Source organism: Lutjanus erythropterus, chromosome 19 (genome assembly GCF_056507025.1).
Source record: "Lutjanus erythropterus isolate fLutEry1 chromosome 19, fLutEry1.hap2, whole genome shotgun sequence".
NCBI classification, from domain to species: Eukaryota; Metazoa; Chordata; class Actinopteri; order Lutjaniformes; family Lutjanidae; genus Lutjanus; species Lutjanus erythropterus.
In genome coordinates this window covers 24,380,641-24,393,368 of record NC_139335.1, presented here as the reverse complement: position 1 = coordinate 24,393,368, position 12,728 = coordinate 24,380,641, and the positions used below count along the sequence as shown (strand labels likewise).

Sequence of the window (12,728 nt, the reverse complement as noted above, 5' to 3'; positions counted from 1 at the left end):
CCCTCTCTGGCTATATTTAATGTACCATTTGAGCGGAATAGGCAAAGTGTTGGTGAAACATCATCTGGGTGAAAGGTTGTCTAGCAGACTGTAATGTCCAACACAGTCAGGCAATGAAATTCCAGACTAAAGCTTGTTTAGAGTATGAAACGTGCATGTGCAAATATTTTGAAATGTTTTTTGTCTCTACAGCTTCAGTTATTTGGTGGACAAAAAAACACACTGCATTGATTAATACGCAGTTTGACAGTACTGAAGTATATGCTATGAGAAAATACTGGTTCCTCTGTATTGCGTCCAGTATCAACATTTAGTTAATTAGCTGGAAGATCATCACAGACCCACAGTATGTACAGTACTTTCAATGCTTACAAATATCTAGTAAATCAAGTTAACTATGCCTGTAGAAATGTCACTGGCACAAGGCGGTTTTCTTCCACCCATCCACCACACCTAACCACTGACCCTTCCTAAGACCTCCCCACCTTTGCTCTGTGCTCCAATGACAGTTGAGCAAGCTTGGCTCCTAGTTTAACTTTCTCCTTTTGCTGCAAAAGCAACAGATAGGGTCATTTCTTAATGTTGGCAAAATACTTGCTAACTGGCTGACTACTTTTAACAAAACACTAGCTAACTACGTAGCTAATTATGGATATAAATTTAATGGTTAGTTGGTTTGTTTTTTGCTTACATTAGCTTACTTGAGATGTGAATATATGCTGCTTTTACAGGTCCTCCACCAACACCTTTTCACTGTCAATTCACACAATTTGGTTCTTTTTTTTCAGCATGGACAAGCCTGGCATATATCATGCCTAAGTAAGTAAGCTAGATCACCTGTCATTGGAGCACAGAGTGAAAAAGGGTGTGGCTTAGGAAGGATTAATTACCTGATTCTGTGCATGATCTCACTCATAACTGCTAAACTGCCCCATTGCTTAAATCCAGTTTATTATTGCTGCCAAGAATAAACATTTTAGAACTGAATTCTAAATTAATAACAAAGTAAACAGGAAAGTGCAATAAAACATAAGTTTGAGAACTGAACAGATAAAAAACAAAACACAATCATGCGTTGAGTTTTTTGTGTCTAACGCACATTTTTAACATTATAAAAACAAACATGCAACAAAGAGAGGATCTGTAGCACTTCTTTTGAGGTTTTCCTTCATATGACATTTCATCCTTTGACAGAATTCATACTGATAGGTTTGACACATTTGGCCAGATGTGATCACAGCTGTCATCACTATTAACTTTTAGTGTGAAAATTAAATTTGTATATGGTCCAAATTACTAATGTGATATAGATTATCAGAAGAAAGAAATAACTCTCCCTAGATACTTGAATACTTTCCGTGTTACAGTGAAGAGTGTGGCAAGTGTGGTGTGGTGCTCCTGATTTATAAGAGAGCTTGAAGAGATTAGAGTTCTCCTATATATCCAGTAGTTTCACAGCCTGTGTCCAGTGTCAGCGTTATGTCTCACCAGTAGAGAGCCTAACTGTCCTCCTGAGAGTGTGTACATCCCTGAAGCAGACATACAATATGGTTGACCTCATAAGACACATTTTAAATATTACACCTCATGGACAAGTGAGCCTGCTAACTAGCGATGCATTCTGTATTCTGAAAACTTAAAAGGACAAAGGACAAACAGTTGGAACAAGTTTTTCTGTGAGTGATTAAGCTTGCAACAGACCTACAGTGGACGTTGTTGTCCCACACTTTGCCAGTTCTTCTGCGATGGACATCACACTGACTGTGGTGGCAAGTTTCCATTTATGTCCTTCAGCGGGCGGCTACTACTGCAGACCTTGCACAGTGTGTGTGTCTGAACTGGCTACAATGCAGATGACCTGAATCATGCACCACCTCTCTGGTAACATTCACTTTCATCCAAGACAACATCTGTCTCCTTCCTCTTACAGCACATAGTGCTTTCTTTTTATCTTTCATCGTGGCCACAGTGAGGGGCACAGATGTCAGAGCCAACCCCATGGTGTCTGACCAGGGTCAATAGTTTTTAGAATGGCAACAGACTGACTGCTGATCCAGTGCTCTTCCCATGGGACAGTCCCTGTTCATATGGCCGGTGACACTGACTCCATTCCTCAGGTTACCTTCTTTTGAGCCGAGACAACCTAGAGAGATATGACACACAAGTATTACAGCACATCAACACCAAAACATTTTTTATAGGCATGCACAATATGGATTATCTTTTTCGACTGATAACCAATAATTGCCTGCTTATCATTTTTGTATTTTAAAAAGATATAACCAAACCAAATCTGACATCAGAGCAGTTCTGAATAGACAAATTTAGTTTGTCTAGTAAAGCATATCAAGAAACTTCATAAATATAATTTGGCTTTTAAAGAGCATTTTGCCAAAACATTTAAAAGTTAAATACTTTGACAATCTGTCAAGTCAGATAACATTATAGCTAATATTTATCAGCTGATATATGCCTATACCAATATAGATTGATAAAGCAGGATCAGGGTTCAAAGTTCTTTTCACTTGCCCAGCTAGGCAATTAGTGGTTATCAAATAACAATGACTAAAATTGACTGTCATGTTGAGATAATGTCTTTGTCTTGTTCTGTCAGACCAAAGATATTTAGTTTAATATAGTAAATGGAGCAAAGTGTGAAATTTCCATTTTTAAGACACTGACAACAGCCTTTCTTGCCATTTTTGCATGAAAAATTACTTAAACAATTAATCACTTACAAAAAGCATTTAATAGCTTTTTTTGTATTACTTGCACAGGTAGGGCAAGTGACCCCAATATGGCAGTATCTCTAATTTCTTATAGCTAATAATAATGACATAAAAAGTTTGCAATTTGTTGACAAAAATAAATGTGCTCATGAAATACAATACAAAATACAGACTTGAAAGTTGTTTTCATTGTTTGCTCAGTCAACTGGGAGTCCTTGCTGGGTCTACTATAGAACATGTTTATTATAATTTTATTTCAAGCATTAATTAAAGAAAAAGCAAGACTTAAAAAGTACTCTGCTTACTTTTTCACAGATATGTCTGTGTGTGAACAAGGCAGCAACAGCATCCACTGTGAGGCATTTTCACCCCACATCACTGACCACGGAGTGTTCAGACTGTCCCATACTGCCCCGCACCGCTGCATCATCATCATCATCATCATCATCACCACCACCACTTAAATTCCCTTTTCGTCCTCCAGGACCGCCCTGTCACTCAAGATACCCCTCAAACACATCCAACTCCGTGTCCGTGTCATAAGGGACAGAGGCCGGGTCGGACAGTACCCCGAGGTCCACCAGCGCCTGGTCCATGTCCTCAGGCAGAAACACTATCCCCACATTCAGGACGATGTACTCCATCAAAAAGGCATAGTAGAGGATCAGGACGTTCACAAAGAACAGGCCCAGATAAAACATATATGGGAGTTCGTCCAACAGCGATTCTACCGAATCTAGCTGGGCATAAATTGGATGTGTCATAGAAAAGAAAGAAAGCCACGGTTTGAGTTCTTGTAGCGGACTGGAGTTGCTGGTGTCACCGCTAGAAATCGTTCTGGGGTGATGGTGCTGGGGCGTCCATTTCGGCTCGTCCCGACCTGCAAACAGTGACTCAGAAGCAGCTACTTTAGTATTCTAGTGCCAATTAATCTGTCCGGCCCAGAAGAAAACGAAGACAAGTAGATTTAAGGGTGTAACGTTCATAACTAAAAATAGCCTGCGGACAGTATCAAAATATCACGTTAGCTAGCTCGACGCATTCTTGACATTGGCTCTTTGGGTTTGCGGAATTCACGCCATGCCAGCTGGTTAAGGCTAAAAACAGTAGCATGCAATGCTAATGGACACTAAAGCGAACATTTCTACAAGAAGATAGGCTTATTGTATACACAACTGTGCCGGGAAAAGACGAAACACTCACGAATACACGTTTATGCCGATGTTTTTATAGCTAAATGTCCTTTCTAACATTTTTGCCAACTGCATCAAAACAGTCCTGGCCACAAAGCGACACCTGAAGCCTCGGCAGCTGATTGGCTCAACGTTCAGCAAGCTCTGCTGTGATTGGTGTCTGAGGTGTCAGTCGATTTAACGAGGACACGTCGCCTGCTTTAATCGTCACTGTTAACGTGGGAAGTGAATGTTGTAGTTTTCCTCCACTCGTTCTTGTATGCCGTATCAGGTCGCCAACGTGGCGGAAGAACAGCAACTCCCAGATAGCCCAGCCACTAAAGCTGTTACGTAATGATCCCTCAGTGCTGCTATCGCCGCCTATCACCTTCTGTTTGCTAAGTGGCTATCTGCACGGGAAAGTGGGTGTAATGGATAGATGCGGACACTAACCTCAGCAAAATAACGCGCCTGGTAAAACATAACCCCAGTTAAAACCGCAACCATGTTTGGCCGGTCACGTAGCTGGGTTGGAGGACAGGGGAAAACGAAAAACATCCACTCCTTGGACCATTTGAAGTGAGTAGCTAGCTTTAAACATGCTAGCGTTAGCCTCTATGATGTGATAACCGGTTGAGAACGACTGTTAACGTTGTGGTTAGCCGAGTTGTAAACAGCTAAAATAACAGAATTGTTAGCTAACCAACGATAGCTGTCCAAATGCCCAGTCAGCTAATAAATTCTGTAGTTGCTGTCTGTGTCGTTTCTGTTAATTTTGATAGATGTGAGTTAGCTTGGAGGGGTTAGCTTTAAAGTGAAAAAACACCCTAAAACAGAAATTACACACACAATATTCTAATAGTTTTGGCTAAAAAAAAAATCTAAGTATTTAACATTGACTGTCCATACTAGCTGAAAACCAACGCATCAAGACCGGAAGGACCTGCACAGGTGTTTTCAGGCATTCTAGCTGATTAGACCTCTGCTCAGGTTGAAGCTAAGTTGGGAAGTTCAATCAGAACGGCAGAATTTAAAGTTGCCCACTACAACAGGTGCAGCAAATTAACCAATCAATCCAGTTCCGTGTGCACACACCTATGGGGTCCTGAGAAGAATAAGCAGACAGACTAAGTGTAAACATCTGTGTGAGTGTACAGTGTTGGGATTTTAATTTGGTGGTTCTTATATTGCATTACTTTGAGATGATCCATTTACTATAAATTATACTACCTTATTGGGTTCATACATAAAAGATGCTCAGTTTATCAAAAGGTTACCAAAATAGCAATATGGCTAATTAAAATATCCAAATTGCAGAGTCTGTATTTTATTGATAAAGCACCATTCTGTGTCGAAACAGCATTATATTGAAGTACAGAGGCGCTGCAGAGATTCCCTGGCCTACAAATCTCATACTCCAGATGTGAGAAAACATGTTCATTTGGTACAGGCCCCAACATATGTCACGTTACCTTATTTGTTTTTCAGTTGCAATAAAATTACAATATGGCCAAGTGCAGTATCCAAATCACAGAACCAGAACAATTTTTTTTTAAAAAAAGGGAAAATGCCATACAGCTTGTAACAAATTACAATTTGCAAGAGTGATCATTCATACTAATCGTGAATTGTATCACAATTGCAATATCAATTTATTATTATTTTTTTTTACCATATTATGCAGCCCTAGGTCATCACAAGTACTTTCTGACATCCAGATAAATTGTATTTGAACATAGGGTTTGCAAGACAACTTCCACCCACTGGGGCAATCAGTGCTCTGTAAGTTATTTTGTTATTCTGGCTTGTGGCACAACTTCCACTGAGTCACTACAGTCTGTCTCTCTGCTGTAGATTTCTGTATATTCACAAATTAAAACTGTGCTGTGCTTTCACCACTTTGCTCCCTTCATCCATGTCTCTCCACCAGGTACATGTACCATGTCCTGACCAAAAACACCACAGTGACAGACCACAACCGAAACCTTCTAGTGGAGACTATTCGCTCCATAACAGAGATTCTCATCTGGGGGGACCAGAATGACAGCTCTGTGTTTGAGTAAGTACCAGTTAGGGTTGTTCCGATACTGATATCAGTATCGGAAAATGCTCCAGACACTGCCTCAGATGCTCCTATTGGTATCAATGTGTAGAAGACACTATGCACTGATTTGATACCACATAATTTTGGTTCTTCCGAGCAGTGTCCCATTATGCCTTTTTTATTTTACATGAAGGGGAAGTCATGTACTGTGGCATTCATTATTTCTATGTATTTTTTCCTTTTTTTTAATTTTATCTTTTTAGACTCACTAGTATTGGATTGGTACTGGTATTGGAATTGATATTGGGAAGGAAAAAGTAGTGTTGGAACACTTCTGGTGTCTGTCAATGTCTTTATGAACAACTGCAGGTACTAATATGCAGATGTGATGCCTACATGAGAATCAAAGTGACAGCTTTGCATTTGCTTGTCTTCAAATCTCTAATCACATAGGCGTGATTTGCAACTAGACCTTTATCACAACTTCCCACGTCGTAATTACGAGTTCAGTTTGAAGGCAGTATAAACACAGGTGTTACTAATGATGCTAATTATTTAGTGCACCATTTAGTGTAACAGAGCCTTTCCAGTTAGCCTACAATGCACAATGCAGCACCCTGACTCCGTCTGACCTGATTGAACAGAACCTTTATTAGTATCACTTGTAACACTTGTGTTTGCCTCGCTTTTTGCTGTCTGTTTTGCTCAGTCTTTGTCAACATTCATGCATCGGAACAGATGCACACTTGTAAACTATTAAACTATTTATTTTGAAAGAGCACCTTGATGACAGTCATGGAGGATTGCTCTTCATTAATTCTTGCAATTCATTCAAGTTTTAGGCGAACATTTTGACTTGAGAAAATGTTAAAATTCTCGGGTGAAAAATGACATATTTGTATTTACATTACAGAACAACATTCCTCTTTTCATTCTAAACCTGTGAAGTATTTCAGTCATTTTGAGCTCATGAGACCATAGTGCTGTGTTTTGTTTGTAATTATAAGAAACTCTGCAGTTAATGCTGCATGTCATCACCTCTGTGTATCCGTTTCGCCACCTCTGGCTTTGTTATATTATCAAACAGGAAATGGTTTTGAAAAGCAAAAAAGCCACAGAGTATGTTGAGAGCGATTTGGTGCTATCACAGAACCCTTAGAATACCATGTGCATGAACAATCAATCCTAATTTATTAGGTTCGTAGCTGTTCTTTTTTATTTTGTAGTCACTGGCTGCACGTATTTGCAGTTTAGTGAGAGTCAAACCGAGATGCAGCTTTATTGCAATGAATGGCACTTATATGCATTCATAAAAAGCATGCAATTTCTACAGTGGAAAGAACTGGAGTGCTCTTATTTTTCTAAATTCACTATTTATTGTGGGATAGCTAGATGAACATTAACTTGAAATAAAAAAAATTACAAGACTTTTTAGGGTGGAATGAGCACTATGTGACTATGAAATATCAACACAGTGCAGCACACCTGGTCGATGTGATCCCAGCTTTTTTTCTTTTTTTCTTAAAGGCATACTATGCAGCATTGCATAGACTTGTATAAATATTATCCCTGTAAATAATCACATGTAACCAGCTAGAAGTGTGTGCTTGTGTCTGTATCTGCAGAAATTCTTTGTCAGTATTTTTTTGTGGTCATATTTTGTGAATTATGTTGTGTTTGGGATGTTTCTGAGCTCCAGACTGATTGTCAGTGGGAAAACATTGTTACCAACAGTTACATCTCTGTCTTTGTCTCTCACCTCTGCTCTCTGTCTGTGAGAGATGTAAAGAAAGATAGACACAGGCAGATGTTTGGCCATGTTCACACAAAATCCACAATTGTGCTGAGGTGTGGGCCTATTTATTTGTGCTTTAGAACATAACTGCTGTGAATCAGTAAGAAAATACCATTAACTTTGCCAGAATCAAATCATCGATGTTGTGGGTGTGTTGTTTTGCATTGCACTGTCTACCAAGACACTGCAAGAAACTCTCTTTCTGATAATTATATTTCACCATGAATTATATCCTGTAACTGTTATTGCATACACTCTTGTGTGTTCAGCTTCTTCCTGGAGAAGAACATGTTTGCCTTCTTCCTGAACATCCTGCGTCAGAAGTCAGGACGCTACGTGTGTGTCCAGCTCCTCCAGACCCTCAACATACTGTTTGAGAACATCAGCCATGAGACTTCCCTATGTAAGTATTTGAAACAACATGGCCTGAAAAAATAAAAACATAAATATGATGTAATGCATTGCACTAAAATAGCCCTGCAACAAATAATACGTTTCTTAAGATGTTCCATAATTTTTGAGACTGCTGCTTTATTAGTTTGTGTGGTGACTCATTTATATGGTATGTTTTGAGGCTGTGGTCGTGAACACCATATAAAATAATGCATTCCTATTGTATTTAATGGTGATTAGATTATTAGCATCTCACTCTACAGATAGATCTTAATCAGTAATGCAGTTTAAGGCTACAACTAATGTTGGTTGTTTGTAGTTTGTGGTATTTAAATTATTGAAAGATGGACAGGATGTGTTCTTTGATGGATTTTGTGGGTTAACAGTGCAAGGCGTGTTGCACTGCCTTTGCTGAGTTATACAATGCATTAACAGCCTGCTGCATTTTTTGTTGTTGCTAGGCAACCAAAGCCTCAGCAGATGATATATTGTTGTTTATACAGTAATAACTTAAAGTTAAAAAAAAGTTTGTATTCTGGTAAATTGTAGAGGTATTAAAAAATTACAGTTGTGGTATAATGTCAACAGGAATTAAGTCTTTTCTCCTGTTCTCTCTATGCAACAGTCATTGTAGTCAAGGTTGATCTCTTGATAGTAAAGCAAAAATGAAAGCAGTGCATTGAAGCAATCCATTCGCTCTTAGATGGTAAATAGTAAGATTGTTGGCAGTTCAGCGAATCCATCTTCCTTAAACATTTCCTGTGGGAACAAGCCTGATCTTCTCTTCTCCTCTCTTCTCCTCTCAGATTACCTCTTGTCGAACAACCATGTGAACTCCATCATCGTCCACAAGTTTGACTTCTCGGACGAGGAGATTATGGCCTACTATATCTCCTTCCTTAAGACCCTGTCACTGAAACTCAACAACCACACCGTTCACTTCTTCTACAATGAGGTGAGGCCCTTCTGAAAGGCGAAAGATGAGAGACTGTCATTTGCATTTTGTGCAAGTTGACTTATCAGACTACTTCTATCAACCAACCACACTTCCCCTGTCAGAAACTCAGCTTCCTGCGTTGATGAGTTGATTTAGCGGATTTTGTCCACAAATCATGTTTTCCTTCAATAGATGATACAAATATCAGTGTCGCTTTATTTTAAGGAAATGTTTCATTTATTAACATTGCTAAAAGATGACTGCATTGCTGGCAACAAAATGTAGTTCTTCTGAAATAAGAGTTTCAAACTGTTGTTTTTCATGTGGTCTGTGGCTGTGGCTGTGTGTATATGTTTGTGTGGTAATGGATGGTAACCCCAAAGAATACGGACCACCTGAATGATCTCTGATGATAATTCCTGTGATGTTGATATCCTCCATTGTTTCAGCAGTATCTGTAGTTCTTCCATTGGCCTGTGTGTGCTGGGGAAAGTTATTGGTGTACTGTTGATGGTAGCTTTACCCCTGAAGCCAAAACCAGACCTTATGTGTAGATCTGAGAGTGTTTATGTATGTGATAAACACATTTTATTTAATTTATTTTCATGTTAATTTACTTAATTAATAAATTGTCAACGAAAGTAAAGCCTGCCTTTTTGGAATGCACAGGAAGACCTTTTTCATTTCTGGATGTGAAGTTTAAGCAACTTGGCTGACATTCAGTCAGTCAGAAGGAAAATAATTTTTAAGATGATAAACAACTTCACTGCAGCCTTTACCCCCCCACAGTTTACACTAGTTGTATGTATAATTCATCTCTCACTTCATTTATTATAATTAATTTATAATTTATCGATTTATAGTTTATTGTCCTCCAGAGGGCGCTGTTGGATAGCTGATTACTTTAGACTCTTCTGTTCCTGTCAGATCTACACAAACTACAAGAGCAGAGGACGCTCTCGGTTTGGGTTTGGTGTCAGGTTCAGGTTTCTTCATTTGCTGTGACCTCTGGGTGACTGTTAGCTCTCTGACCTGTGATTGGCTGGAGGTCACAGTGACTGAGGAATGTTTGAGGAGAGGATCAGGCACCGGCACACAGAGAGAGATGAAAGATGAGATGATGTAAAATACACAGCTGCTGGTTAGTCATAAGCATATTCTGTCATGTTTCAGGATGGGCCACAATCACCCAAATCAAAAGCTTATAATGTGTTCTTTTGCTTGCTAATATTTTGATAAGATGTGCAACCTCTATAAATCAGCAACAAAACAGGCTCACTCATCTGTCCAAAATAGAATATCAATATTGAGTGGATTTTAAGAACCAGAAAACATTTATCCTGAATTCTGTAGGACTTTAGTAACTCCACAATGCTACCTGTGGGCTCTTCGGTTACTGAAGATGGAGAATTTTTCCTCCTTTATTATCATGTTTACTATCTTATGATAATTCTGCAACACCTCAGAATAACCCCCTGCCTCGACCGCAAGCAAATTCGACACGTTTTTCACTCAAAAGAAACACTGTAATTTTAATCTATGTGGCTTGTGTCTGAAGGGTGTAAACACGACCTGAAGTGTTTATTTAGACTTAACGTCTGATTTTTCTACAATACGTGCATAAACACAAGGCTTGTGCCCAGTAAAAAAAGCACTGACAATGTATTTTATCAACATTTTGTAACCAGAGCAGAGTGTGGTCCAGAGCCAGAGAGCAGCTCGCTCCAGCCCACCTTCATCTCTTTCACTTTACCCAGCAGCTGGGACACAAAACACAACAAAACTTCTTTAACTTTTATTGCAGTGTTTTCATGGGCAGACTGTACATTTACTCTCGCTAAACTTTAACCCCTCTGCTCAGATTGCCAACACCTGTCCATTCTGAGTGCAGCCATCTGGACTTTTTTTTTCCTTTCTCCCTTTTGCTCATCCACACCCACTGTGCATGGACACACACTCTCTGCAGTGCTTATGTGTCATGTTGATGGAAAAATAGATCAGGAATATTCACAGATATCAATTGCCACCTCGTTTGCTGATGGACACTTTGAAATGCGCGGACAAAACAGATCTCATAGACAGACGCTTCAGTGTGGCGTGAACATGCAAGTGTGATGCTGATGTGACTTTTGCGGTCTAGGCAAGGGGTAAGTTTGTCTGTTACGTATCTGCTCAGAATGTATTTTGTGGAAAAAAACAATACTCAGTGCAAACTTCAATATTTTAAGAACATTTGTTCAGTTAAATAGAGAACTAAATACATAAAAATAAGTTTAATAAATAAGTTTGCTACTTTCATTAAGTTCTTTCTTATCAAAATGTGATCCTGCCCAGAATTTCTGTCTCCACTAGCTGCTTTCTCTCTCTCTCTCTCTGTGGTCATTTGTGGCCTGAGCGCGGCGGTGCAATGCTGTGCCTTGCTCACCGGCGCCCCCTCTCTGTCTCCCACACACAGCACACTAATGACTTTGCCCTGTACACCGAGGCCATTAAGTTTTTCAACCATCCTGAAAGCATGGTCCGCATCGCAGTCCGCACCATCACACTCAACGTCTACAAAGGTGAGTGCCAATATCGCATGCGCACATGCTAACCGTACATACACGTCCGCTGACACACAGACACATACACACACTCACAAGATGCTGGGACTGCCTACTGCCTTTCTTTGTATTCGTTCCCTCCTTCTTGCTGCTGCTTCTGGTGCATGAGCATGACTAACAGGTAACGCTGTAACAAACACACACTAATACACAGTCTGCTGAGTTTTTGGCCACAAATGTTTCATTGCTTTCTACCGGTTTTACTGTATTTGATTTATTATCAGTTTAAAAGAGTAGCTGTCTGCAAATGTGATGTAGTCTATATAATACCTTTCAGGCGTCGTACAATTCTTTATTTTTATGAGGTCTTCAAAAGGTCTTGTAACTAAAGAGCTTCATGAAGTAGCTACACTCGATTTGAATGTATCCAGTTATTACAGTAATACCATCTACAATTAGACACACATCTTCTCTAATGATATCCTAGACAGCAGGTCTAGAACACAGACTAGAAATTCAGTAAATATTTACTCTGACAGACAGAAGCTATTAATGTCTTAATAGCCAGCAGAATATTAGAATTACAGAAAATGTGTTGATAGACTTGGAGATCAAAATCTATACAGAGCAAGATCTGGCTGTAACCCTTGAAAATCTGCAGTCAGCCAGCAGCTGCATTGGTCTTTCTTGTTGTGCAAACAAGCCAATCTGACAGTTGATTGGTTAGTTTGAGGACAAGCGGTAGGATTTCATCTGCTGTTTATTAATACAAACATCTGACCTTGTTTTTGTTTCTATTGCGGCAAGCCAATTGTGATGAGCACTGAGTGTAGTAATAAGGTTATTCAGCCAGCCTTAAATATTCCTGAGTAATTACGTTCAGTACATTTGCATTTATTTTTTAGTTACTCACAAATCACAGATGTGATATATTTATTGTCTTATTAGCTTCTCTTGTATTAATCATGATAACTCACTAATGCTAAGTCATTGTCATCCTTTTACTTTTATATAAGCTACTGCAAGGAGTTTTTAACGGGTTAAGAAGTCTTAAGTTGTTAGTGATGCCTCTATATGACTTACATAAGTTAATGAGACCATCAATGAGTAGATTA

General features: G+C 39.2%; 2 protein-coding genes across 4 annotated transcripts in view; one reads left to right on the top strand and one right to left on the bottom strand.

Moving 5' to 3' along the window:
- Nucleotides 1-934: 934 nt before the first annotated feature.
- dexi (Dexi homolog (mouse)) lies at nucleotides 935-3,493 on the bottom strand. The gene is made up of 2 exons (XM_084743406.1): nucleotides 3,035-3,493; nucleotides 935-2,143 (listed from the first exon to the last, which is right to left on the bottom strand). The coding sequence occupies exon 1, from the start codon at nucleotides 3,491-3,493 to the stop codon at nucleotides 3,224-3,226; it is 270 nt and encodes an 89-aa protein (XP_084599532.1). The 3' UTR covers nucleotides 935-2,143; nucleotides 3,035-3,223.
- An 848-nt stretch (nucleotides 3,494-4,341) lies between these two features.
- The window catches only part of clec16a (C-type lectin domain containing 16A), a 49,926-nt gene continuing 41,539 nt past the window's right edge, over nucleotides 4,342-12,728 (top strand). For all 3 annotated transcript variants that reach the window (XM_084743404.1, XM_084743405.1, XM_084743403.1), the window contains exons 1-5: nucleotides 4,342-4,480; nucleotides 5,832-5,960; nucleotides 8,010-8,143; nucleotides 8,940-9,088; nucleotides 11,526-11,631. In XM_084743404.1, the coding sequence (XP_084599530.1) occupies nucleotides 4,407-4,480; nucleotides 5,832-5,960; nucleotides 8,010-8,143; nucleotides 8,940-9,088; nucleotides 11,526-11,631 (592 nt within the window). In that variant the 5' untranslated portion in view covers nucleotides 4,342-4,406. The remainder of the gene's footprint in view (nucleotides 4,481-5,831; nucleotides 5,961-8,009; nucleotides 8,144-8,939; nucleotides 9,089-11,525; nucleotides 11,632-12,728) is intronic.

What these genes read in the sequence shown, in the direction of transcription:
- dexi (XM_084743406.1), bottom strand. Translation starts at nt 3,493, where the DNA reads ATGACACATCCAATTTATGCCCAGCTAGATTCGGTAGAATCGCTGTTG.